This window comes from Sebastes fasciatus, chromosome 7 (genome assembly GCF_043250625.1).
Source record: "Sebastes fasciatus isolate fSebFas1 chromosome 7, fSebFas1.pri, whole genome shotgun sequence".
In the NCBI taxonomy this organism is placed as follows: Eukaryota; Metazoa; Chordata; class Actinopteri; order Perciformes; family Sebastidae; genus Sebastes; species Sebastes fasciatus.
Genome location: NC_133801.1, coordinates 20,077,328 through 20,103,628, shown reverse-complemented (window position 1 = coordinate 20,103,628; position 26,301 = coordinate 20,077,328). Strand labels below are relative to the sequence as shown.

Here is a 26,301-nt window from a genome sequence, read left to right as displayed (position 1 = left end):
AGTTAATATGAGAAAAAAAAATATGTTAAAGGAACCGAGTGTAATATTTTGGGGATCTATTAGCAGAAATGGAATATAATATTCATAACTATGTTTTCATTAGTGTATAATCACTTGAAACTAAGAATTGTGTATCGTTAGCTTAGAATGAGCCCTTCATATCTACATAGGGAGCGGGTCCTCTTCACGAAGTCTACCATGTTGCTCTGCCATGTTTCTACAGTAGCCCAGAATAGACAAACCAAACACTGGCTCTAGAGAGAGACGTTCACATTTTTACGTTACCTGAAGGTCACTGCAGTTCTCCGACACACTTGTGAAACTGCGGTAACGTTAGCAGCAGAGTGCAAAACCTTGCTAAAGTAGTGTTATTATGGTAAGGATGGCCTCCGAGCGAGGCAAACAGAGTCACCTCGGTTTTACACTCGGTGGCTCACGTTATCGCAGTCTTGGAGAGGGAGGAGTGAGCGGAGAGGTATTCAGTTGGTTGCAATCTGCAACCACACCAATAGATGCTACCAAATCCTGTTCCTTTGAATATAAGAAATAATAAAATGTCAGCTGGAATTGGCTACAACCCCCCTGCAACTCTCAAGGATAAGCGGGTATAGCTTGGATGGATGGTAAATAAATAACCCAATGAAACCATGCTGTCGGTATGATGTGGGCATAATGAGATACCCATCCCATTATGGTCTTATGTTCATAGATAAAAATGCAGTCCAGTAGGCTGTATTCTATTTATAGCTGACACCATTACATCTGTCTTGATAATGGAAAGATGAAAGAGACGTGAACTATAAACAGCTAAAAGGAACTTGATATGCCAGACTTTATAACCACGGTATGACTTCAAGAGATGCTCTCTCATACTTCCCAAGACTGCAGTCCCCCTTTGTTAACGTGAGGCTCCCATCCCCTTTACTTAAAGTAATTCAAATAGCCTGAGGGTGTCTGCTGTAATGAAGAAGAAGGCACTTTATTGATCCCCTGATGGGAATTTTTTTTTTTTTTTAATGTGTGGCAACCTAAAAGGGTTTTTACTTGAAGTACAGTGGATAGAAACTGAAGCGGATGCCCTGGTGCCCAAACAAACAGTTGAACAAGTGCTGCTGTGCAGAGTAGGTATGTACATAAATACACCCCCTCAGTCTGAATCAGAGCCGTACTGTTCGCTCTCCGCTCCGACGCACACATAACCGTCTGTCTGAGAGCCTCATTCAGTTTTTGACAGTTGGATTTAAAATTTTTCAAACTTCAGTTGCTGCAGTCACAGCGCCTCTATCGGTGAAGTCCGCCAGCTCGAATAGATACAAAAATTCTTGTACTTGTTTCAACTCATTAATGCATTCACACCTCTGGGCTATGTTTACACCATAGTGTGACTTAATAGCCCTTACTTCATAGAATGCCTTTGTGTCTGTCTATAAAACAGCATGCCATCAAGCGTCCCTCTGTTTTACTGTACAATCTATGACTCATGACGTGACAAACACTTTTATATTTACAGTGATGCCAGCCGACCGCAGAGCCCACCTGTCTCAAGAAGTGATTCACTCAAAGCGTCCTTTGGATAATGACTCATTGTTGGTTGTAAACATTGTGAATGTTGTTGTGGGTTTATGAGGGGCTTCCCCAATGTGCTCATCCCAAACACTTTTTGTTTTGATCTTGGATTGAAACTGTCTGGACGTGACATGAAAGTTACCCCCTCCCTTTATAGCTTTTTATGCTTTACATGTCTTTCTAAAAGCACGTGAATCCACCTGCAATGGACGAGAGGACAAGTAAGACGACAAGGGAGACACAATGAACACTGAGACACTCACAAAAGGTGAGCAGAGCACCCAACGGAAGCTCTTTTCTTTCTGCCTGCTGCACACCTTTGAGGCCGGCCTTTCTTGTAGCCCACCTTAGGAAAACATCCGTGCCCCCACACGACGCTGAGCCTTGTGTTTCCCTTCTTGCTTTAATCTTAGTGAAAAGAGCTTTTAACAAGGCCGGGGAGGATGAGGGGGATCTGCCAAAGCAGAACAAAGGCAGGGAGGAACTGGGAGAGATAGTAGCTGAGTGGGAGGCTCTGTAATTTATCACCTGTTGCCCTTGGGCGACCCTGCACTCCACGCCCTGGGCTCTGTGTGAGTGTGTGTGTACATATGTATGCAGGTATGGAAAGGTGATGGATGAATAAGGTAGGAAACAAGAAAACAGACATTCCTCTAAAACCTCAAAAGACAGTGCTTTGAGTAATTATTTCCAGGGGAAAGTAGTCATCAACTTGCCAACGCAGCTACCACATTTATGCATAACTCCTTTTACCACAGATTTTGACACTACATGTTTGTGCACTGATTGATTTTTTCTTTTGGGCCTAGATATGGGGGTTAATACAATCAGAATGGGCAACATTACTTTCCATAGCAGATGTCTGAAGTAATGGTGCAATATAATAAATTAACATAAGAAAAGGAAATAGAGATGAGAAACGAAATAATGCAAATTAAATATAGTATAATAAATAATAAAATGAATCAAAAATGTCATGTTATGTCATGTCATATTGAGGCTTCAGTATCTAACCAGGTTAGACTACACTTTTGCTGTCTCTAGCCTAGTCCCTTTGTCTTTGCCTGCCACCTTGTGGCTTGCTGTTGCACTTACAGACATATAGAAGTACAGAAATACAGTTTCAATAATGCTTAATTTTAAACTATGACAGAAACAACCGAATGAAATCATTCTGAATAAAAACTGATTTGATTAACATTGAGAAATGCCAGTAATTAGGCAAAACAGATGAGACTGACGATACTAACTAATGCTGCCTTCCAGTTCTCGAAGTGAGCACGTATTTTTCAGTACTCAAAAAATACTAATTTAAATGAATTAAGATAAGATAAGATAAGTTATTCCTTTATTAGTCCCGCAGTGGGGACATTTGCAGTGTACAGCAGCAAAGGGGATAGTACAAAAATCAAGATGCATCAGCTAACACAGTAAAAAAAAGAGCTAAACAAAGTGTAACAAAATATGAACCATAGAAGGAAGTATAAAAATAGGAGCAGTATATACAGTATTGACAATAAACAGACTATTAACAAATTTGCATAAATGGAAAATTATATTGCACAGTCAGAATGAATGAATGAATGAAATTCCACCTGAAAATATCAGGTTATTGTCAGTTTGATATGTGATATATGATATATATGATAGAAACAACCGAATCAAATGATTCTGAATAAAAACTGATTTGATTAACATTGAGAAATGCCAGTAATTAGGCAAAGCAGATGAGACTGACGATACTAACTAATGCTGCCTTCCAGTTCTCGAAGTGAGCACTTATTTTTCAGCACAGTATGGTATATAAGTCTAATGCAGTGAGGGCCAAAGAGCAAATGTACTACGGAGTATTAGGGCCACATTGAGGGAAAAATATCTGAGATTTTCAGAAAAAAGTCATAATATTGCGAGAAAAAAAGTCGTAATATTACGAGAATAAAGTCATAACTTAACGAGAAAAAAGTCATAATATTACAAAAATAAAGTCAAAACTTCATGAGAAAAAAAGAAAATAACACGTAAAATTATTAATTTATAATATTATGACTTTATTCTCATAATACTACGCCTTTTTTTTCTCGTAAACTTATGACTTTATTCTCATAATATTAAGACTTTATTCTTTTAATATTATGACTTTATTCTCATAATATTACGACTTTATTCTTTTAATATTATGACTTTATTCTTGTAATATTAAGACTTTATTCTTTTAATATTATGACTTTATTCTCATAATATTACGACTTTATTCTTGTAATATTATAACTTTATTCTTGTAATATTATGACTTTATTCTTGCAATATTATGACTTTATTCTTGTAATATTATAACTTTATTCTTGTAATATTATTACTTTATTCTTTTAATACTATGACTTTATTCTCGATATCTCAGATTTATTATTTTTAATAAATAAATACTTCGTCATACCATAGACCTACAACAATGATAAATAAAAATGAAAATATAAACAAAAAACATTTCAATTCTTTAGAAATCCACAGGGAGCCACTGGAGAGGGGCTAAAGAGCCGCTGACCTCTGGCCTACATAGTGACAATAAAGTGCTTGAATCTTGAATCTTGGGTTGGTAATTTATTTTTCCTCAAAATTCCTACAATGCCCAACAACACCTGAAGGCAACACGTAGACGACGAATGACGTAATCACGCAGCTGTTTGGTTGTGGTCGGAGAGAAGCAGCTAGGAAGGAAGGAATCATCAAGGAAGCCTCCTCTAGCATCGTAGGTAGATAAACACCCTGAAGAGGTGTGAACCCAGCGAGCACACAGCTGTCACAGTATCCAGAGAACAGTAAAAGAGTCCTTCACACAGCGAGGTGTCAACATGTCTGAGACATACGGTATGTTTGTTACGCTACGTCCACCCTGCTGCTCTGCTCTGTGCTGTGATGAGACGGTTAGCTGGTTACCTAGCTACATGGTGAGCTCAGGTTAGCTGCAGGCTGCCACCTCACTGTGTCTCTGTGTGTGTCTCTGCTAGTTATAGTTCACTGTTGACATGTCATTCAAAGAAGCTGGTGTATTTTAAGTGTTTATGTGTGTATTAACTGACACCTCTGCCCTAGCTATGATGGCGGATTGCTTCCTTAAACAGAGTCATGATGAGCAAACAGATGGTGATGCATTTCCAGGTAAAAGTTGTGCAAACTTCAGACACAGATCTTCAGTAGATACAGGAAGAATGTGTTTGGTGTAACCTGAGCTCATTGCAAGCAGGTTGGGTGACCTTGCAAAGCTGCAAGGATGTTGCATTCAGTCTAATAGGTGCTTGTTTGTTTTTACACACAGAGGTAGCTCTGAGCTAGAAGGCCTATATGAGGAAGTTAGATTAGCTGTGGCTTGGTTACCTGTAGAGCAGCAGCTGTTAGGTGTGTCAGTGGTCTTTAACCACATCTGTTCACATCCTGAATCCACCAAATCCACATCTGTCTGCACTTTACAAGTTAATGCTGACAGAAGACATGGTCACACCTGTCTGTGAGCATTAACATGACAGACCATTAGTACTACTGACAGACAGTTATCCAGCATTACTCTGCCTGATAGTATCACTAGCACAATAGGCCTGACACTGTAGACAAAGTTATTTTTTAAATGGCACACCGTCATGCTGTTCACATCCTGAATCCACCAACTCCACATCTGTCTGCACTTTACACAATCTACTAATGCTGACAGAAGACATGGTCACACCTGTCTGTGAGCATTGACATGAAAGACCATTACTGACAGAGAGTTATTACTATTCTGCATGAATTCATCCAGCACAATAGGCCTGACACTGTAGACCCAGTTATTTTTGAAATGGCACACCATCATGCTGTTCACATCCTGAATCCACCAACTCCACATCTGTCTGCACTTTACACACTTTACAAGTTAATGCTGACAGAAGACATGGTCACACCTGTCTGTGAGCATTGACATGACAGACCATTACTGACAGAAAGTTATTATTATTCTGCATGAATTCATCCAGCATCACTCTGCCTGATAGTATCACTAGGTTCACAATAGGCCTGACACAATAGGCCTGAAATGGCACACCGTCATTCCTCTCCTGTTATACTACTCACACACTCTCTCCATGTGTTTCTACTTGTACCGTCTCCTTCATTCCTTGTATGAAACTCAATCCCAGCGGGCAATGTTTAGGTAAAAGTGCCAGCACTAATGGTAGCTGTAATAGCCTTTTATTGATTTCTGTCTCAGCCTCCTGTGCTGTCTCCTCTCCTGGAGGGCTAGTAGTGGAAATGGCAAAAAGCAATATGAATACAATAAGTACTGTACATGGCCAGGTTAAATGGGCCCACAGGGAATTAATTATATCTTTTTTAATTCATTTGTTCTTTGGCAGTCTTTCATTAGTTTATCTTGTATAGTTTCATAATGTGGTTTATAGAAGTAGAAAATATTAATGGGCTGCAAAAATCTTTTCTTTGTCGATAAATCTATCAATTATTTTCTCGATTAATCGATTAGTTGTTTGGTCTATAAAACGTCAGAAAATGGTGAAAAATATTGATCAGTGTTTCCCAAAGCCTAAGATGACGTCCTCAAATGTCTTGTTTTGTCCACAACTCAAAGATATTCAGTTTACTGTCATAGAGGAGTAAATAAACCAGAAAATATTCACATTTAAGGAGCTGGAATCAGAGAATTTAGATTTTTTTGCTATAAAAACAAATACTCAAACCGATTAATTGATCATCAAAATAGTTGCCGATTATTTAATAGTTGATGACTAATGGATTAATCGTTGCAGCTCTAAAATATAATTTTAAAATATTACGTTTTTAAAAATTAACTTATTATTTATTAATTTATTTATTTTTCAGAGTAATTCTGAATTAGACGGATACTACTTTTAAAAAGCAAAATATACTAGTAGACACATCACACTTTGTTTAATTTCGTTAATTGTTAATGGACAACTGAGCTGACCTATTTCTGTAGTCCATATTGCTCCATGTAGGCAATATGTGAGTGGATACTGGAGCTGCAACTAATGAGCATCAGTCATTTTCATTATTGATTAATCTATCAACAATCTTTTTTCAGAAAATAGTGGAAATGGCCGTCCTGTATTTGGAAGGGAAAAAAATAAACACTTGTTTTGCTTGGCATCGATTTTGGTCTATGATTTTTTGTATCATATTTTATTAGCCTACTTGGGAAATTAAATCTAATCTCTCCAGTTTCATATTTTCTTTCTGTCTAGTGCAATAAGGCAAACATCTCATGTAACTTCAAGTGCCAATCCCCTGTGCACTTTGTCATTAGATCAGAGGACACAACAGACGTAAACCTCTGGTAGATCTGGGCCTGAGTGTGTTAAGTGTTGTCACAGTGTAAGTGAATGCAGATAACTGTTAGTCTGTTCCCTCCGGGGTTATTTAATATTGATGTGTAAAGAATACAATAGCCTGAAAGGCTGCTGTTGAGAGGGGCAGTGCTGCCTCTTCCTCTCTCCCCATCGCTTTGACATATTGACAGCTTGATTGTTGTATGCAGATCTCGCTTAGGGAATATGTGATGTCTTGGAAGATGCTGAAAAGCTGAGCCAAGCTTTTAAAACCGAGCTGTTGGCTTTTGATTCTGTCAGTTCTGCTGTCACGACCGCTGACAACGGGTGGTTGTATCGCTGACTGCTGTTGCAGAAGAAAGTGCTTGTAGGCTCCTTCGCTTTGCTTTAGCAGTTCTGTCACGTGAATTTGACCTGCAGCTTGTGTTGTTTGAGAAAACACCCGCTTCGACAAACAAAGGTGCACCATAAACTGAACTGGCGGTGGTTTGTGTCGGCCGATGAAGGTGGCTCTAAGAGCACTTGCATAATAAGTTTAAATGTCACACAGGAACTAAAGATCAATTTCAGCTGCTCCTTTGTTTTCTCTTCTAAACTACTGTTTCTGTTGACCTTGGGTGGAGCTGAATACTTACAGGATGTTCACCTTGCTGGTAATCTCAACAGTTGTCACTAATCATTTGCCAGGCCAGCACTTCTGCCTGCAGAGCCAGCGCTTAAGCTTAAACCAAAATTGCACAATGTCTTCAAATTCTAACAGCAGCAGGCTCTCAGGAGGAAAGGTGTAGTTCGCGATCATTATTTGCTCTCACAGTCTGAGGAACGCACCCTCACTCTCGGATTTCCTGTCATTCTTTTACTACCTTTCTATGCATCACTCACAAACACAGACTCAGTAATGATTCTCCTTTCATTTCCTCTATCGCCACATTGTTTCATATCTAGCTGGAACTGAAACACAGCCTACGTATGTAAATGCCCGCTGTACTATCTTTGGTCCCTAGCACACAAAGGCTATCTGTACTGCGGATGGCCTTGCGTGTCAGGGGCCCCGGGTCATTTGGGCTCCGGATCATATGCATGGGTTCGGTTGTACTCTCCAGAGCAAGGTCCCACTCTCCACAACAACAACAACATCTGTACAGCCTGCTGGCTGTGGTCATTCAATCCCTGCAAATCAGCCCAACCTAAGCCATGTTCAATAACTCTAAAGCTTTGGCTTTGCTCTAATGGCTTTATGTTACAAACGCAGTCATTTCAGACAAACAAGCATATTGAATCAGAATCATAAGTAGCAGGTTATACTGATTTTAAATACGAGGCTTTGTGTTTAGCAGGCTAATTTGGGGGTGTTGGATACTGTGCAAGTAGCAGCTCAATGGGATTAAGAGGAAATCTAAGGATCGTCTCTGAGGATGGAAGCACAAAGAGCAGCAGGTTCAGATTCTCCCCTGACGTCGGCGTTGCATTGATCTCTGTCTTCTCTCTTCTGCTCGCAGACTTCCTGTTTAAGTTCCTGGTGATTGGCAGCGCTGGGACGGGGAAATCCTGCCTCCTCCACCAGTTCATTGAGAACAAGTGTAAGTGTGTTCCCTCAATAAAGCCTATTAGTCACATCAGGTTAGAGTGAAAACATGATTGTGTTATTACACAGACACACAGAAATTGACATGGTCATGATTAGTGTTATAATTTAATGAGTTGTTTCATGCCACACACACCAAATCAACCCTCTCACTCTGCTGTGAGGTCACACTGAATGTTTCAACAATTTCCTCCTGAGAAAGTTATTCATTGACCTAACATTCACAGTAGGTAACTATTTAGCCTTCAAAATATAACACATTGTGGTTTCGGGCTTAAGGACTGTGGTGGCAGTTTCTGTTAAAACAAGACACAAACCAAGGTAACAACTTGTCTTTCAGTGAATTTAATAAAAAGGCATACATTAATAACTAAAGCATCTGCAGATGGACTCACGAGCACAGCCACCTGTTGTGGACTGTGGCAAGTGAGCCCCGAATACAAAGAGTAGTCAGTATTTATACATTTAAAGCATAACATGAAGAAAAGAAGAGAAGGATAGAAAGTGTATCAATGCGTCAGCACACAGCAGACAACAGAGCATCACAAGACATAACAAGTATTTCAGCAATCTGTTGTTTGCAGTTACAGAGAACTAAAATGTCAGGTCACTGTCCTATGGTGACAAAGTTGAACATGTGAGGCCCTGAGATTATCTAAAGGTACAGTGTTAAACTGCAGATATGAAAATTGCCATTACATTCCTCCCTTTTTATGGGGAGGTTGAGGTTAGAGTCCCGGACTCCAGCCGTGCACGGTATTTACCCTCGCACAGAGTTCCAGCGGTCCCGCTCACACGAGTGATCCTGCCGACAACGCCATATTGTGGTGGCAGTTTCTGTTAAAACAAGACACAAACCAAGGTAACAACTATGCCTTTTTATTAAATTCACTGAAAGACAAGTTGTTACCTTGGTTTGTGTCTTGTTTTAACAGAAACTGCCACCACAGGACCTAAAAAGAAAGCACATTACTACATTTTCCAATTTGCGAAAGATTTAGTTACATTTTTTGGATGTGAAGGTGTGAATCTATAAAGCTGTGTAATCAAGCATTATATATCTTATTTGCATGTATTTTACTCTGCCACACTTTATTTGAATTCAAACTCAAATATTATCTATTCCAATCAGGTTCTGTTGATGTACTCATGCACTTTTGATGTTTTTATGTTTGTTTTTTTATTATTTATGTCTATGTTTTGGGTTTTTTTTGTACCTTGAAAACAATTATGTTTATTATTAGCTGTATTTTTCTATGGTTAAATTACAACTACAATAAACTGATTAGTGTAATCCAATAAAACACCCCAATGACTTAAACAATTAGTTAAATCTGCACCTTTCTGACAGCGTCAACAAAATCGAACATCATAAGCTTCACAAAGTCAGGGTATATTGCAGGGCTGTTGGATTGCATTAAATTGTGCAAGTGTCCATAATAAACCTGTATCTGTTATAACAAAACATTTTAACTATCCACTGGACTTCAGAACTGACAACATCACTGATGTTGATAAGTAAGCTAGCTAGTAAGTAAGTAAGTAACCAGGCCAGTAAGCGCTGAGCATGTCTCATAATTAAAACTCGTTTCACTCACACACACATGCTTGTATTAATTTGATTAAAGACATGTTGGGTCCCTGTGCTGTCAGTGGGGAGAGAAAGGGAGGGCAGGTTGACAGTGTTAATCTCATCTAGACTCCCTCTGGTCTCTAATGTGGATGTGAGCCGTTTGAAGATAACAGCTTAGGTGTTTTACACAAGAACAACACACACCAACATATTAGTGATTAGAGGTAACAGTTGAAAGTGCTGTCTTCACTATGGCTTCTCATTTTGCCAGGAAAAAACCCCATAATGGCTACAAGAACTGTGATGATGTTAGTTGTTCTGCAGTGCTATTACTTCACCTTCTCTCCTTTATTCACTCTCTTCGGTCCCGTTGCAGTCAAACAGGACTCCAACCACACCATCGGGGTGGAGTTTGGTTCCAGAGTGGTCAACGTTGGTGGAAAGACGGTCAAACTTCAGATCTGGGACACTGCTGGGCAGGAGCGATTCCGGTAACGGCCTACATATCTACTTAAGGGTTTGGTAAACATTTTAGAAGTACAAGGTTAACTGTGAGCATTCATGCATGTGGAGATGCCACAGTCTCTGAGCGGCTCCATTGGAGTAATTAAAGTGCCTTACTGATGATAATACTTAAAAGCAAGGGACAGTTTCTCATTCACCTTCTCCAGCCAGATTTCACCACTTATATTGATATTGTGAATATATTATTTTAACTTTTTTAATTATTATATTTATTAATTTATTACAATTTTAATTATTTAAGATTTCTGCATTTTCTCCACAGTTCTGTTACACGCAGCTACTACAGAGGAGCAGCTGGAGCACTCCTTGTCTATGATATTACCAGGTAAAACACTTACTGTCCTTCTACCTTTCCAATAATTAATTATACTAGAAATTTGTGTATCAGAATGCACATTTACAAATAATGTTATCCATATAGTGGGATATAGACCAGGGTTATTATAGTAAACTAAAACTGAAACTAAAACGAAAATAAGTAGTACAAAATATTTTTAGTATATAACTAAATAAAAACTATATCCTGTTAGGAAAAACTAAAACAAAACTTAAACGATATTTCCTGGGTAGAAAAATTCTAAAAAATAAAATATTATAATGAACGTAAATTCATTTCAGTTTAAGTTCTTTTAGCTACAATATATATCACCACCGAAAAGAAAAGACAGCTTGAATTTCTGTCAACTCTCGTGACATTGAACCACAGAAATTGAAAGGACTTGACATTGACGCTATTGACACTATGCCACAATTGCTTCACTAAAGTAGCGCAAAGATTAAACATTAAAACATCATGGCCATTCCTACACAGTCCTTTAACCATGTATTCTGTGTGTTCATATAGTAGCTACATACTTCTGTGACCTTATAGCTGGCCTTAACAAAAACAAGCTAAAACTAAATATATAAAAACTAAAACTAAACCTTTCTGAAACTAAACTAAAAGTAGCAAACATGCTCTGAAAACTAAAATTAAACTAAATCTAACAAACACACTCTGAAAACGAACTAGAACTAAACTAAAATTAAATCAAAAAACTTAACTTTGATATAGACACAAGCACAATACTTACATTTTCCTGCCAGTGCAGGAAATGTCTCCCATTTTTCCTCAATAGATGACAAAATAATCAAAAAGCAACATAACATAGTTATAATATCGTAGTTTGACATACATAGCAGTGATATTTTGAACAGTTGAAATTGGATCTGGCTTGACTTGAAATTAAAATGTACTCACCCATGAAACTGTAAATAGTATTTCAGTACTCACTTTATGTTTATGAACATCTATATTGCTGTTTTCAGTCTGAGGTGTAAAAAAAAAAAAGTATAGTGTGTCTATAGGACCTGCAGAAATTGTGCAATTTAATGACTGCGTACTCACACAGTGACATATGAATACCAGACCCCACACTGTATTTCATAAGCTTTGTGTAGCGATACAGGGGTTGTGAAATCAAGATGGAATGAGTGCAGTAATGCAGAGAGACAGGAATGTAATACAGCTTGTGTTTGTAAGAATGTATGGGCTTTACGTGGAGGGAGAGATGGAGTGCAGAGTGGCAGGAGCTGTAATATAGAGGCATCCTCTGGCAGGCAGCAGCAGCAGCAGTCGGGTAAAGAAAAAGTCCATCACAGGAAGTGTCACCTGAGGAAAAAAACAAGGAGAGAACCGCAGGGGGAGGGAGCATGTGGAGGACGAGAAGGAAAACAAGAGAGCGAGGGGGCGATGGAGACATTTATCACTTCTCACAGGTTAAAAGGTTAGCAGGAAAGTGGACAGAAAAGTAGTTGAAATGTGAATCAGATTTGCGGCTGCATGTGGATGAGGAGTGACGTCATTCTCTGGCTGTTTGTGAAAGCAGCTGTTAAACATCACTCTGCTGACCCACACCCTTCTGCTAACCTCACTGGCCTCATGTTACCATGGACACCAGGGTCCTGTCTCCATGGTGACGGGTGGCGTCAGCCCAAAGAAATTTCCATGAAAGTTCTGCAACTATCTGAACTGCTCAACAGACCGTCTGCTCTATGTAATGATTCATCTAATCCAGTGAGCTGAGGAGGGACACAGACTAGTTTCAGAAGAACTTTTGATACTTTTTTGACCAAGTAGTTTCTTTGCAACTTGTTCTGAAGAGTATATAATCATGTTACAAAGTTAGTCTTTATTAGTCATTTACAGCCACATTAGAGTACCTCTCTGTACCCACCAACCAAACATGAAAACCACCACCAGCGTTTCTGCTGCTGCGCTGCTGCTGCTGCCTTCTTTCTACATAGAGTTTACCTTTCATAATGGCCATTTCATTTCTCTATAAATGTCATTTATATTTATTTTATACGGAAAAAGGTTAAGAAGCGTGTGCTTATTTGTAATAATCCACAATTAACAGCTGGTACTGTATTCATTTATGGAGCTGTGCAAGTCACTGCTTTTTGAACAGTGAACCAGCTCATTTTCCCAACACTGTCCTGCAAATAGTTCAGAATAAAAGCCTTGTGTTAACAAATACAAGAGTCCTGTCCACAGAAACAACACTAAGGGGCTTTTATTTTGAAACAGAAACAGGAAGTGTTGAGTTAAAAAATAAATATTAACTTGTTTTCATAGTCTGTGACATATTGTACAGATATAGGCATTGAAACTGTAGTAATGTTGCTGGTATGATGTCAATCTGTGGTCAAAAGATAATTTTCACTGTCTATTTTTGCTGTGAACCGCTCAGCATGCGGAAAAAATAGGCGAGACCTCGAATCACACGCGCTGCTCAAGTTCCCAGTGTGTCCCGGCCGTTAGTGCCCTATAACACTGAAAGATCCTTCACTTTATATTTGGCATACAGTAACTCTTTGAAGACATAGTCCTTGTGATATATCTGAGATACTAGTACTAGTACTGATCAGGACAGATAGCATTTGTCCTTGAATAGAAATAACCTGCTGCTATTAAGTTTTCATACATAAAGGTGTTTCAGGTGTTTATATAAAGGAAGAAGCTACTATTCGAGCAAGAAATGTAAAAGTAATAAATGCATATTTGAGAAGTTATTTACTAGATTAATTTGATAAATGTAAATGGGAATGCATTATTTACCACACAGAGTTAAGAGTACTTTAAAGGCCCACATATACAAAATTTGTATGGCACATGGACCCTTGAGGTTATGCAGACAGGGAATATCATTTCAGCTTAACATGCTACAGGGTGATCCTTGACACCCGACAATAAACTAGCAATTGTTCCACACTATGTGTCCATCTGCCCTGTCCCGTTTTACAGCCGGGAGACCTACAACGCCCTAACCAACTGGCTGACAGACGCACGGACTCTGGCGAGCCCCAACATTGTTATTATTCTGTGTGGCAACAAGAAAGACCTGGATGCAGACAGAGAAGTGACCTTCCTGGAGGCATCACGCTTTGCTCAGGAGAACGGTAATCTTAATCTGTGTGCTTGCTTTTCATCATTCGTGCCACCCCATCCCGTCTCTTGTTTCTCCGTCTGTCTTTTTCACTCTTTCTATATTTCCTCCAATGTGTACTTTTTTTCACCTATGTAGAGCTGATGTTCCTGGAGACTAGTGCTCTGACAGGGGAGAATGTCGAGGAGGGTTTCCTGAAGTGCGCTCGCACCATCCTCAACAAGATAGATTCCGGTACACACTGCTCATTCATCACTACTTACGGTGTCTGTTCTTGAGTGCATGAAGCCCCGTGGATCTGTCTTTAGTCTGCTGTATATAAAACGGTATGTCTGCATTGCTGACATTTCTCATTGCGGTTCATTTCAAAGGTGAGTTGGACCCGGAGAGGATGGGTTCAGGTATCCAGTATGGAGACGCTTCGTTGAGGCAGCTGCGACAGCCGAGAGGCACCACCACACAGAATAAGCAGCAGTGTAATTGCTAGGGATCGGAGCCCGACCCTCACCTCAGCCCACAGGCCCACACAGACAGGACGCCCCCCACAGGTCAGTGGCATGTCATACACTCAGGCGTGGTGGTACGTTTAAATAACTTTACAGGCCTTTCTCAAACCAGACCCTCCCCACTCCCACTCCGTGACGGAGTGAACTTCGTTTTGTTGTCACACTCACAGCTGAATGAAGCACCCTTCTTTAAGGTGTAGGGTATAAATACTGCGGCAAACTTTGGGACGAACTTCCCTCGCTCCGACGGAAACAGAAACTGTCGTAACGTTTCGTAACCATGGTTTTGTATCAAGCGGCAACTGTTACACACAGCACTAATGATAAGCTACAGTGTGGACAGTGACGTGACGGACTCATTACATTCAAGCCTATGGAAACAAATCTGAATCAGTATCTGTTTATTGCCGAGTAGGTTTTCACATACAAGGAATTAGCTTTGATATTTTGATGCATAAACGATAAACATAAAATATAGAATAGGCAAAAAATTACAATGAAAATATTTTTTTAAATAGGCCTACTTTTTAAATGTACAATGTATCTGTTTAAAGCTTGGTAGGAATGTGTAAAGATATTCTTGGGGATGTGTAAAGGTTCACAGTATTAAGAATAAAAATAATATGCAAAAGGCTAGATGTTTTTTAACTTAATGTTTATGAGCTGCTTGGTTTTTGTACCAGTCGCTGCAGATATACAACACTTAATCAAATGAACACGTCTACCGTTTTCTAGACTAGACCTTTGATCCTAAATACAATGTAACCTTTAAGTTGATAACGTTTGTATGACAATATTAAATGTCTATCTTAGTTGGAGCAGTTAACATTTGTACGGGTAGTTGCACGAAACTTATGTTTGTACGGAGCGTATTCCATGATAAACACAAAACGCCGTTGCATGTGGCCAATAAGTCTACATTGATGCAGGCTCGCTGTTGGAGGGTTATATGACCCACTTCCACTGCAAACAGAGCGGATGTTAGGAGCGGGAAAGGGTAAGGGGGTGGTTTGAGAAAGGCCCAACTCTTCTCTTTTTATGCCTACGTGCAAGTCGTGGCCCGTCCGTCCGTCCGTCCGTCCCGTTCTCGTGAACACGATATCTCAGGAATGTCCGGAGAGAGTTTCTTCAAATTTGGCACAAACCTCCACTTGGACTCAAGGATGAACTGATTAGAATTTGGTGGTCAAAAGTCACTGTGACCTCACAAAACACCTTTTTGGCCATAACTCAAGAATTCATATGCTAATTATGACAATTTCACATAAATGTCTAATAGGATAAAATGATGAACATTTTTAATAGACATGAATATAAACTGCAACTTGACCGGTTAGCCGAGGCGGTAATTCTAGTTTTTATCCTGCCTCAGAAATGATGAGGACATGTCAGTGATCAAATTCTCGTCTCCTTTCTTTTCTCCAGCTCCAGGTGTTTTTTGGTGTGTGGGATCCTTCTCTCTGCCGGTCTCACACACCTTGCATCACCTGGACGAGTGGTCACGGAGATCACTGCAACCCCTGACCCCTGACCTCTGGTAAGACTCTCTACTTCTAACCTGAGGGGGGTCAGCTTCGCCCCTGTGTCTGGGCAGGGAAACCCCTCAGTGTAAACACGCTGGGATCATAAAGAAGAGGAATCTTGGTTTCTCATTGACTTACCAGACACGGCCGAGTCGAGGGTTGTTTGTGTGTGTGTGTGTGCGTGCGTGTGTGTGTGTGTGTGTGTGTGTGTGTGTGTGTGTGTGTGTGTGTGTATGGGCTGCCCTACTGTTGATTCGTCTTTGTGCTTTTCATTCTGGTTTTAGTGACACATACATGCTTTCTACGTTTGCACATCATTGTTTGTGAATTATTATCGGTAAACTATTTTTGCGCATATTCATCGTTCAACCTTATTCTTATATGATTCATGATTAGTTTGGTCTTTTTGAGTTTTAATATTCATAGAGGCACCCGTTGATATTTTGTTTTTTACTATCCATTATTTGAGTTAACTGTACTTTCCGTACATTCAGCCCGTCATTGATGGTGACTACGTGATAAACAGTCCGAACGCGTCCTCTTATAAGTAAAAATGAAGTCAACCGGCACACATTCTGGTTTAGTTATCATGTAGATATATTGAAAAGCAGACACAATGTAAATCTATGTAAAGGTTTCTGCAGCTGTTAATCCAAAAGGAAGCAGCTGACCGGTGAGTTTAAGCGTAAAGTTCCCAGTCATTAAAATGCACTATTATGACATAGAGTGCTGGCCTTAGTAATATACTTGATATTGTGGATGTACAGTATATTATTCCTAGTCACCATGTCTCTAAACTGTCCAATCACTCCACTCTACATCCACATAGACGAGCCTGTGGATTCAGGTTTAAAGCACAAAAAATAAGAGATTTTTGCTCTTTATTTTACTCCAAAGTTCCCAAAGTAGTCTGTAGATTTCCATCATCAGATTTAACTCCAGTGTCTCTGGTCCTATCACAGTGTAAAGGTTAAGAAAAGGTCGTCAATCTTCGCAAAACTAACAATGCCTTTGACTCCTCCTGCTGGGCTTTTTTCTCCATATTTTGACCTCCTTTTTAATTCACCGCTGCACATTCTGCGTCAGTGATGTCACAGGAAACCACAGTTGGTTTTGCCTCGGTGCCATGTTCGGGTAGACGTTCATGCAGCCCACTCAGTTCCCTCACAGAGGCTCGACACTGTTTAACCACTCAAGGTTGTGCGTGCGCCTTGATAAAAGTCAGGATTCTTGTTTTTAACTTTCCAAGTTTCATTCTCTTTGTCATGCAAAGAAGCAGCTCTGCTCTCGTTGAGTTTGCCGACCCAGATGTTTTCTCTCCTCAGAACAGACCCCGCCGCGTTGCCCCAGAGACAAACAGGGAATTTCCACTGAAACACGGTTTCCTCTTTCCAGTGCAGCACTGACAGCATGGTTTTTGCGGTGCTGCCGGAGGAGAACGAGGTTGCGAGTTAATAACTTTAAAAACATCCCGCCCCGCTGGTGAGTCAAAGGCACTGCTTCTGTCTGAACCGCTGAGAGCAGGTCAACACTGACTCAGCCAAGAGGAGATCTAAACAAACTGCAAAACTTATTTCTCACATCTCCTCCTCAAGTGTAAGCATATGTCCTCCCATATGTGTTTTTAAGCTCAAGTGAGCCAGCAACACTGAAGGGAGAAAGATGGCGAGTTGTGCAAACATGCGATCGTATAGGATATCAAGAGACAGATGGTCAAAGAGTTTTTTTTTAGTTTTCATAAAATCTTGGCATCGTGTGATAGTTTGTCTCCTTCTGCAAGTGCACTTTTACTTTTGAATTTTCATGTTTTTGTTTTTATATGCTGCAATTATAGAATTGTACATTTTATTTTACTTGAACGGTAAACTGTAATAAAGATTTTAATTGTAGATGTTATCATTTCTTACTAAATAACAACTGAGATTCTTAATTTGACGTCCTTGTTGCTGCTGTAGCGGTGAGGTTTTTGTTTGTTTATTGCCCGCTGCTGCTGACTTGGAAGGTAGCGATGAAAGGATGTTCACTTCCTGTTCTGCAGGAGGCCGTCTGCAGCAACTCTCTTGATCATTCATATTCACAAGTTGTCATTTATATTCAGTTATCTAAATGGTTGAATGCTGTTGAACCAGAGTCCCATTCATCTGTATTTATTTATTGTACAGATCATCAAAACAGCCATAATGATGAGCATCATTTTCTGTCTAGATTCAATCATGTGATGAATGCAATCCAACTCAGTTGTTGCTTAGTAACTAATGTTATATAATCAACCCAAAATACTACTGTACATCTCAAGTAACCTATGCTGTAAATAAGATTTGTCTATTGTCTATTGAGGGTGAGTGTTGCTCATTGATTGTAATGAATATGCAATTCCCAGTAAACTGCTTGTTTTTTCATTTAATCCCGCTCACCTGTCTCCTGGATGTTAATATCTGTGTCTTGTCTCCAAGTGTCAGGAGGTTCCTGTTAAAGAGCTCACTTTGTTGCCCAACTGGGAGTTAAAGTAGATCCTGAATATAGGTAAATCTAACTGTTTTTTAAGCTCTCCTGTGAGCGATAACTTGTTACACACATCAGGTTTATGGGCAGCTGGCTTAACAGACCCTGAAATGTAACAATAGAGTCCACGTACGTGATTCATTCACCTCGTCTTTCATTCTGCCGTCCAATCGTTCCTCTCAAAGGCAGTCAGGGTGAGGTTAGGATGTCGGAGGACTCGCAAGATGAAGAGTAAATGCCCTCTGTGTCCAATTGTCTGGATTTATGTTCTCAGGTCGATGGAGTAACGGCTAGAGTGGTTTAATGTAACTGAAGTGGATATATTGACTGATTTATTGATCCGAGATGGGCTGTCAAGATGACCTCATAACCAAATTGCATCATTTATGTGGTAGAGCTGCTGTTTCACCACTAGATGGTGCTAAAATGTTAGAAAATCTCGGGGCGCCGCTTAGCTCACCGGGTAGAGCGGGCGTCCCATGTATCAAGTAGGCGAGTCCTTGCTGCAGCGGCCCAGGGTTCGAATCCGACCTGTGGCCTTCTGCATTGTCATCCCCGCTCTCTCCCCATTTCACCACTATCACTATCACTCTATAAAAGGCATAAAAAGCCCCAAAAAATGATCTTAAAAAATAGAAAAATCTCCAGTTCCAGTATTTAAAGACTATCACACTTCCAGGTAATCAGTCAATAGTTTTCTTTCAGTCTTGTTAAAAGCCATACTTGTCAAGCCAATAACAAATGTTAATTTTTAGGATATTCACTACATATTTTAACATTACAAGGCAATACATTCTTAATGGGTAGATGTCAACCTAATGTCTCTTTTCATAGAGAATAATCATCAATTAGAAACGGTTGATATTCATTTATCACTTCATCTGTTTATTTTATTATTTACATATAATGGGACGTATAGATGCGGGTAGTTGAATAGGAGACAGTAAAACATACAAACACACATCTTCCATCAACAAACTCACACAGGTGGACAAGAAGGGAAGCGGTACATATTTCACAATTGCCTAATCATTTAAAAAAAAAAATACAAAAGTTCAACAGTAACATTTGAAACCACCTTTGAGACTGGATATGGTAAAGTTAGAGCATGACACGTCATTTCATAAACCAGCAAAAAGGGAAATTGAATAAAAGTGGAAGTTCATGAGGCTTGTAGGAGGAATTTAAAAGCCAATTATTTCACGCAGTTGCAAAGGAGATTATGGATCTGACAAGTAAATACTCCTCAGACCGTTTAGCGAGCTAGAACAACTCTTTCTGGAATGCATGTATTCATTTCACAATATTCAACATATGCAAGATACACTGTACACACCGTACAAGGCAAACTTCACAGTACTGCTTTATGTAAAATATACTTTCTACATCCGGGTCTTATTTTCTGTCTGAGTGTGTTTTAAGTGTTTTGTTTTTAAAGTGTGACCAACAAGCACCATTTAATGTTATGAGTTGATGCAATGCAAACCATTACAACACTTAGAGCCATCTGAGCTAACATGCCTATAACTGTTTATCATCGTTAGCCATGAGGATGTCTGACGCAGCACAGGTTGCCATAACACACCGTCAAAATGGCACTCATCCTAAGTACACTCCATTCAATTATGAACCTGCCGTGGTGGGTCAATTGCTCTAAAGGGCTTTCTAGTTGTAGTTTGCTTGTCTTGTGATCCCGATGCAAAATGAGCAGAAGGCGTGACGAGTCTATTACCACATCACCGGCGAGGTCTTTCTCTACACGGATTCATAGAAACGGCTGTTGCAGGCAGTCGCTCTTTAGACGTGGTGCTTGTTAGTTACAGTAGTGCCATTAAATGAAAGTTGAGCTTGATGAGGGGAGGAGGAGGAGGAGGAGGAAGAGGGAAGGAGAGAGCGGTGTTTCCAAAGAGATAAATGCAAAGAATAACTGGTTACTTCATGAAATAACTAATATCTGCAGCCTCTGGCTTTGAACAAAGTGTACAAAATATAAAGTTGGCGGTATATGAAATGCTAACATGTTGAAATGTACAGCCTTTTAATACTGGGAGACTTCATTAGACGTATAACAAATACAGAATATTGCAACATATAGACCGCTGTGACAAACAGGTTTACTGAACTTCCCTATTATATATCCATATGTAAACAATATTGTGTATTTCTATTTCTAAAAAACACCCCCCCTCCTGAAAGTCGAGAGGCAGGAAAATGGTTTCCAGAGTGACGAAATGGGGAGTAGGTTGGTTTAGGGTACCAGGGCAGCAGATTAGTGGGAAGGGTGGGTTGTCTTGTTTTCTACTCGAGCGACTGGAGCATGAGGAGCTGCTTGAGGACCTTGGTCTGACTGGTCTCCCTGATTTCTCCCGCCAGGAACATCTCGTCCACCACCGTGTACACCTTTAAGCGTATAAACACAGGTAGTGCATTAGGGGGCGGGCATGACCCAACATTGTGATGACAGGAAACGAGAACATTAAAATGGGAGTACAAATACCACAAACCACACGTAGCATTGTTGGACCTGAAACCAAAGTGACAGCGTCTTCTTCCCCTAATCCCCTACACATGAAAGATTTCCTCGAAAAGTGTCCTATACACTGCTAGGTCATCATCTAACATGTGGTCATCATTACTCAACTCCACCTCTGTGTCATCAAAATGTAAAAATAACTGCTGGGTGACTAAATACAGAGATGACTTAGCAGTACATCAGTGGATGAAAATGGAAGTCTCTTATACTGTCCAAAATTTTTTTGTTTTCTCTTATTTCTGGGTGTAATACGTCAAACGTGGGCACTGCTTGGTTAAAGTAACGCATGTGGGCGGATGTTCAGACACCTTAGGTAATTAGTATGAACACCAGCAGCAGCTGGGAGGGAGTTCAGAGGTGTTTGTTGCTTAGCATTTCCCTCTATGAAAAATATATATCCATCCCCCATTAAAAAGATTTAGAGGAATCTCAATGACTGCTATAGTTGTGAATATTATATGAATATTTCCATGGCCTTGTAATGAAAGAAACACTTGGATTTTGTACTCCTCTGCTCCTTCTGTCTGATCGAGGAGTTTAGAAAAAGAAATTGAAAATCTCACTAACCTAAAATCATCTTCCTTACCTTGTAGAAGTTGAACACAAGGTCCAATTCACACACGTTGTGGAAATACTCATTCAGCACCTTACAGGGAAGAGAGAAACCGTAAAATAAATTGCATTAGTGCAGAAATAAAGTGATGCTGTAGTAGCAGCAGAATCCACTTCACAAGCATGTAAGAAGCCGATTTCCACTACAACTATCTCAAATATGCCAAATTAAAATTAATGTGGTGCTCGTCTCATCTTGTTCCCGCAAGAGCTCAGTTTTAAACAGTGCTATTTAGTGTCATTTACAATGGCAGAACTACTGACCCCTTGATAAGAATTTGCTAAACGTTTATGTTGAAACAAGCACCATGAAGTCGCAGTTCAGCTTGGTTTATCTTAACATAGGTACAGTGACTAAACAAATATATATATCTTAAAAAAACATGCACTGTATTGATTTTAAATTGCTTATTTCTCCTTGGGCATGTGGCCATGTGCAGTAACAAGCTTAGAAAGTCAGACTTAAGACTGTTGTGCATTTCAGATTGCACTTACATTCCTTCATAGTCAAACATTACATCAAATGACCTTCACTCTTGAGGGCTCTGGATAGAAAACGTTCTACTGTTTGTCTTGGCCAAAAACAAACAGTAGATCGTACCATAAGCTCACTATTTCAGTTGGTACTTATTGGATTTATACAACTGAACAATATTAGAAAAGTTAAACAGCAATTACGCAAACTAAGACACACTTGAGCTGCCTAATGCCTCCACTTAATCACCAAGATTTATAATAAACATAGCTAGTTATGCTGATTAAGTCATAGATTAAATATATACTAATTCACACTGAACATATTTAGCCTTGTGAACATATATAAAAGATGTCCTGGGTCAAAATATGGGCCAGGATCTTTCACACATAACATCTAGCTTTAATTTGTTTAGTTACAAATGATTAATTCAAGATAATAAATTATTAAAAAAAAATACTTTTCTCCTCATATACTTGTGAAAGTAGCTTGACTAATTAACTTCACTGAACTCTATTTGAACTCCTTTAAACATTTAATCTATGAACTAAAACAATTAAGCTTCCACAATAAAATATACTATGATTAATCTTTGTTTAGTGCCATACAATGATGCAATATCTACTACTTGTAATGATGAGAAGCAGAGAATACTGATATGCATTTAATTTGCTGTTTTTGCTGCAGTAGCACTTTATGGGCCAACTTGATCAGTGATGGGAGGGATGCAACCGAGCTAAGAAAGGTCACGGTAGCTGGCACAGACATTATTAGGAAAGTTTTTATCTAACCAAAATGCTTGCATGTTACAAAAATGATTGGCTCAGTACTGTACTGTACATGCTGTACCGTTGCCATGGCCATTTCGGTGTTTGTTTGTGCAATGTCTGTGCAGTCAGTTGCTATCAGACTCAGTTTGTAATTAGTGATCAATTTGTTATTTTATTGCTGAAGGCTTATTTCCATCATCACTTGACCTAGCATTATCCAACACTGATCAAAGTCAATAATGAAGCATCCCGCACATAAGAATGTAAAAGGAATTTTATTCTATGAATTTGTTGGAATAGACTGACACGCTAAACGGTCAAACTGTGACTCATTCGTTGTCCTTAAAACAATCTGATAATCCATATTCTGTTGAAACTGTATGTGTATTTTATCACAGCGATTTAAATATTAGATATTGCACTAGATGTCATTTGACTGCTACCCACAAGAACGCAGGTTTGATATTAAGGAGCTGTGAAACAGTAGAGGAGGGGGAATGTTTTGAAGGAAATCATTAACAGACATTCCTGAAAACAATCGGACCACGAGAAGTAAATCATCATAGTTCACTTACTGAGTCTGTATATCATCATGTGTTGTGCGTGTCAGTTACCTCTACAAAGTTGTGGATTCCCTCGAGGTATGCCAAGTTGTTATCAGTCACGTCCACGCAAATACAGAAGTACAGACCAGCATAACGCCGGTAAATGATCTTGAAGTTCCTGAACTGTGGGAACAAAACAGACAGAGCCGCTTAACAACATTATCTCTCATATTATGACAACAACAGCAGCTCTGCTTGGACTTAAGCTTCCCAGCTTTAAAAAGGGTAAAACACACCCAGTCTATTTCTAATAACTTTGGAACAAAATGCATAATAAAACTGTGTATTTCTCCAGAATGCCACCCATTGGTTGAAAGGGTTCTTTTTCAAATGACTTTAGAAATTGTGTAAAATTACTTTCTTTAAGTAGCTAGTGGAAAATGCTTATAATGTGGGACACACGAGTCACCCAATTATTTTACTGTAAAGTAGCCACGACAGAGGCTTTTAAGGACAGTGTGGTTTCAGTCATTATACTGCGGTCCTTGATAGCATTTAGAAAAAAAAGTTCTGGTTCAACTGAACAAAGCAACATTTTGGGGCATGCCACAGAACCACCCAGAAGAAAGAAAGAACCAATGCATGGATGCATATGATGCGGACTAATCCCATACCTCCACAAAGTTGGTGTGCTTGGCATCCCTGACAGTCACCACAGCATGCACTTCCTCAATCAACTTCTGTTTCTCATCATCATCAAACTGCATGTACCATTTGGCCAGTCGTGTCTTCCCTGCTCGGTTCTGGATGAGGATGAAGCGGATCTATGCGACAAAATGAGAAAGAAAAATAGAGAGACAAAGGCAAGGCAGTTTTATTTGTATAGCACATTTCAGCAATTCAAAGCGCTTTACATAAACATTCAAGAACATTGCGACAAAGTGCAAAAGAACATTCAGACATAATTAAAAAAGTTATAAAAACATTAAAGATTAGAAAATAAAAACAAGCTAAATATAAAAGCTAGGATAGAAGCATTAATAGAGTATAACACACAAGAGTAAAAGCTCTAGTGCCGTATAAGATCATTATCTGGTTTAATAAAAGGCAGCAGCAAACAGGAAAGTTTTAATCTTTGATTTAAAGAACTCAGAGTTGGAGTTGCCTGCAGGTTTCTGGGAGCTTATTCCAGATGTTTGGTGCATAAAAACTGAATGCTGCTTCTGCATGTTTAGTTCTGACTCTGGGGACACTAAGCAGACCTGATCCAGATGAACCTGAGAGGTCTGGATGGTTCAGAACATAGCAGAAGATCAGAAATGTATTTTGGCCCTAAACCATTTAGTGCTTTGTAAACCAGCAGGAGTATTTTTGAAATCAATTCTCTGAGAGACAGGGAGCCAGTGTAGAGACCTCAGACCTGGACTGACATGAAATAGTCTACTGAGAAACTCAACCTAGTGATTTTAGACAGATAATTCATAGATCACAGTATCTAATGTTGTTGGTTATTAGCTGTCACTCGTTCAAATGTAACGTTATAAATAATAAACATCTATCTATATGTGAATATGTAGCAGTGTGTCTCTACAGGTATTTCACTGTGACGTCATCTAGATACATTACTACTGGTAGCTTTAGCTAACGTGTAAGCTAGCGGTAGCTAAACCACACCCATTTAGTTTGACAACATGATTGAGCAACACATTAAAGACAACGTCTAAATGAACGCCAGCAGATCTATTAGAGCTAGTCGGTGTCTCTGTGATTAAACATCATCGTGATTGCAGACGAGTCTTCAGCCTGCTAAAGGTGAGTTAGCTCACCAGCTAGCTGGCTGAATGGAGAGGTTATCTCTCTGATGCTCGCTGTGATACGCGACTATTATGAGAAGAAAACACAACACAGACATATTTACCATTGTCGTCTCCTAATTATAGACCTGAGAGGCTCCAGAACAGCTCGTTTCCTGAACTATTATGCTACGATTTTAACATAAATACATCAGTAAATGTCTTCGACCGCTCGTCCGCTATCTTCACCGAGCTAACAGGAAGTGTGAATTTGCGTTGCATGGTGGGGAATGTAGTTTTTGTCGCCCTGTTTTAGAGACAATGAATGGGTTTATGGCACTACAAGAACCAGCGTGCACTCTGTGGTGGATCACATGATGAGAAAAATGGACGTTGCTTATTTTAAGAAGTTCAATACAATATATTTTAGCATTCAGATTTTTCATTACAAGTTTGCAAAAATATTTTACAGTATAAAAATAAATTATAAATTATACAACAAATAAAATGTAAGGAAAGTAAAAGATGAATAAAAACTAAATAAATTAAATATTAAAATAAAAAACAAATAGACAAAAAACATTCGGGGTCTGTTAAACAATTGTAATACATTTAAAATGTCTAAACAATTTAATAGTTTTAGTCGATTTAGAATTTTTGAGGGCCGTTGCTGTTATTTTATGTCACAAATAAATGTTGATGAGTATAGTTTCTAAATGCGAATTTAAATTTCTGCAAAATATTTTACAGTATAAAAATAATATAAAAATAAATCATAAATTATACAACAAATAAAATGTAAGGAAATGAAAAGGTGAATGAAAACAAAATAAATAAATGAAATAAATATTAAAATAAAAAACAAACGGAAAAAATGTCACAGATAAATGTTGAGTACTTTCTAAATGCGAATTTAAACAAGCTATGATTATAGGTAAGGATGACAAATACTATAAAATATTTTAATGTGACACTTAACATCAACTCAATCAGTCTTATTATGTACGTTTTTAATGAAACTAGTTTTATTCATTT

The 26,301-nt window shown here is 39.0% G+C and overlaps 3 protein-coding genes and 1 long non-coding RNA gene across 6 annotated transcripts in view; 2 read left to right on the top strand and 2 right to left on the bottom strand.

Moving 5' to 3' along the window:
• LOC141771638 (uncharacterized) overlaps window positions 1-26,301 on the bottom strand; it is a 229,010-nt gene that overhangs the window by 154,686 nt on the left and 48,023 nt on the right. The gene's annotated exons all lie outside the window — the stretch shown is intronic.
• Window positions 4,209-19,591, top strand: rab4b (RAB4B, member RAS oncogene family). Of its 3 annotated transcripts, none has more exons than XM_074642108.1 (9): window positions 4,209-4,431; window positions 8,396-8,476; window positions 10,431-10,545; window positions 10,842-10,904; window positions 13,866-14,020; window positions 14,146-14,241; window positions 14,379-14,555; window positions 15,939-18,966; window positions 19,193-19,591. In XM_074642108.1, the coding sequence occupies exons 1-7, from the start codon at window positions 4,416-4,418 to the stop codon at window positions 14,492-14,494; spliced, it is 642 nt and encodes a 213-aa protein (XP_074498209.1). In that variant the 5' UTR covers window positions 4,209-4,415; the 3' UTR covers window positions 14,495-14,555; window positions 15,939-18,966; window positions 19,193-19,591. The 3 variants fall into 3 exon arrangements, with proteins under 3 accessions (XP_074498209.1, XP_074498208.1, XP_074498207.1); XM_074642107.1 differs by having other exon boundaries at window positions 15,939-18,984; window positions 19,202-19,591; XM_074642106.1 differs by having other exon boundaries at window positions 15,939-19,591.
• Window positions 19,407-25,553, bottom strand: ap2s1 (adaptor related protein complex 2 subunit sigma 1). Its single transcript, XM_074642110.1, has 5 exons — window positions 25,392-25,553; window positions 24,148-24,297; window positions 23,543-23,656; window positions 21,658-21,717; window positions 19,407-20,938 (listed from the first exon to the last, which is right to left on the bottom strand). Exons 1-5 carry the CDS (start codon window positions 25,392-25,394, stop codon window positions 20,837-20,839), a joined length of 429 nt encoding a protein of 142 aa, XP_074498211.1. The 5' UTR covers window positions 25,395-25,553; the 3' UTR covers window positions 19,407-20,836.
• Window positions 25,137-26,301, top strand: part of arhgap35a (Rho GTPase activating protein 35a) — a 78,875-nt gene continuing 77,710 nt past the window's right edge. Inside the window, exon 1 of the mRNA XM_074642088.1 lies at window positions 25,137-25,285. The gene's annotated coding sequence lies outside the window, so the exon portion shown is untranslated. The remainder of the gene's footprint in view (window positions 25,286-26,301) is intronic.

Bases quoted from the DNA above. Each gene is read 5' to 3' on its own strand.
- rab4b (XM_074642108.1), top strand. The intron at 14,021-14,145 runs GTAATCTTAATC...TCACCTATGTAG, and splicing joins ACGCTTTGCTCAGGAGAACG to AGCTGATGTTCCTGGAGACT. The intron at 14,242-14,378 runs GTACACACTGCT...TTCATTTCAAAG, and splicing joins CCTCAACAAGATAGATTCCG to GTGAGTTGGACCCGGAGAGG.
- ap2s1 (XM_074642110.1), bottom strand. The intron at 21,718-23,542 runs GTAACTGACACG...CTTCCCTGTAAG, and splicing joins GAATCCACAACTTTGTAGAG to GTGCTGAATGAGTATTTCCA. The intron at 20,939-21,657 runs GTAAGGAAGATG...ATACGCTTAAAG, and splicing joins TTGTGTTCAACTTCTACAAG to GTGTACACGGTGGTGGACGA.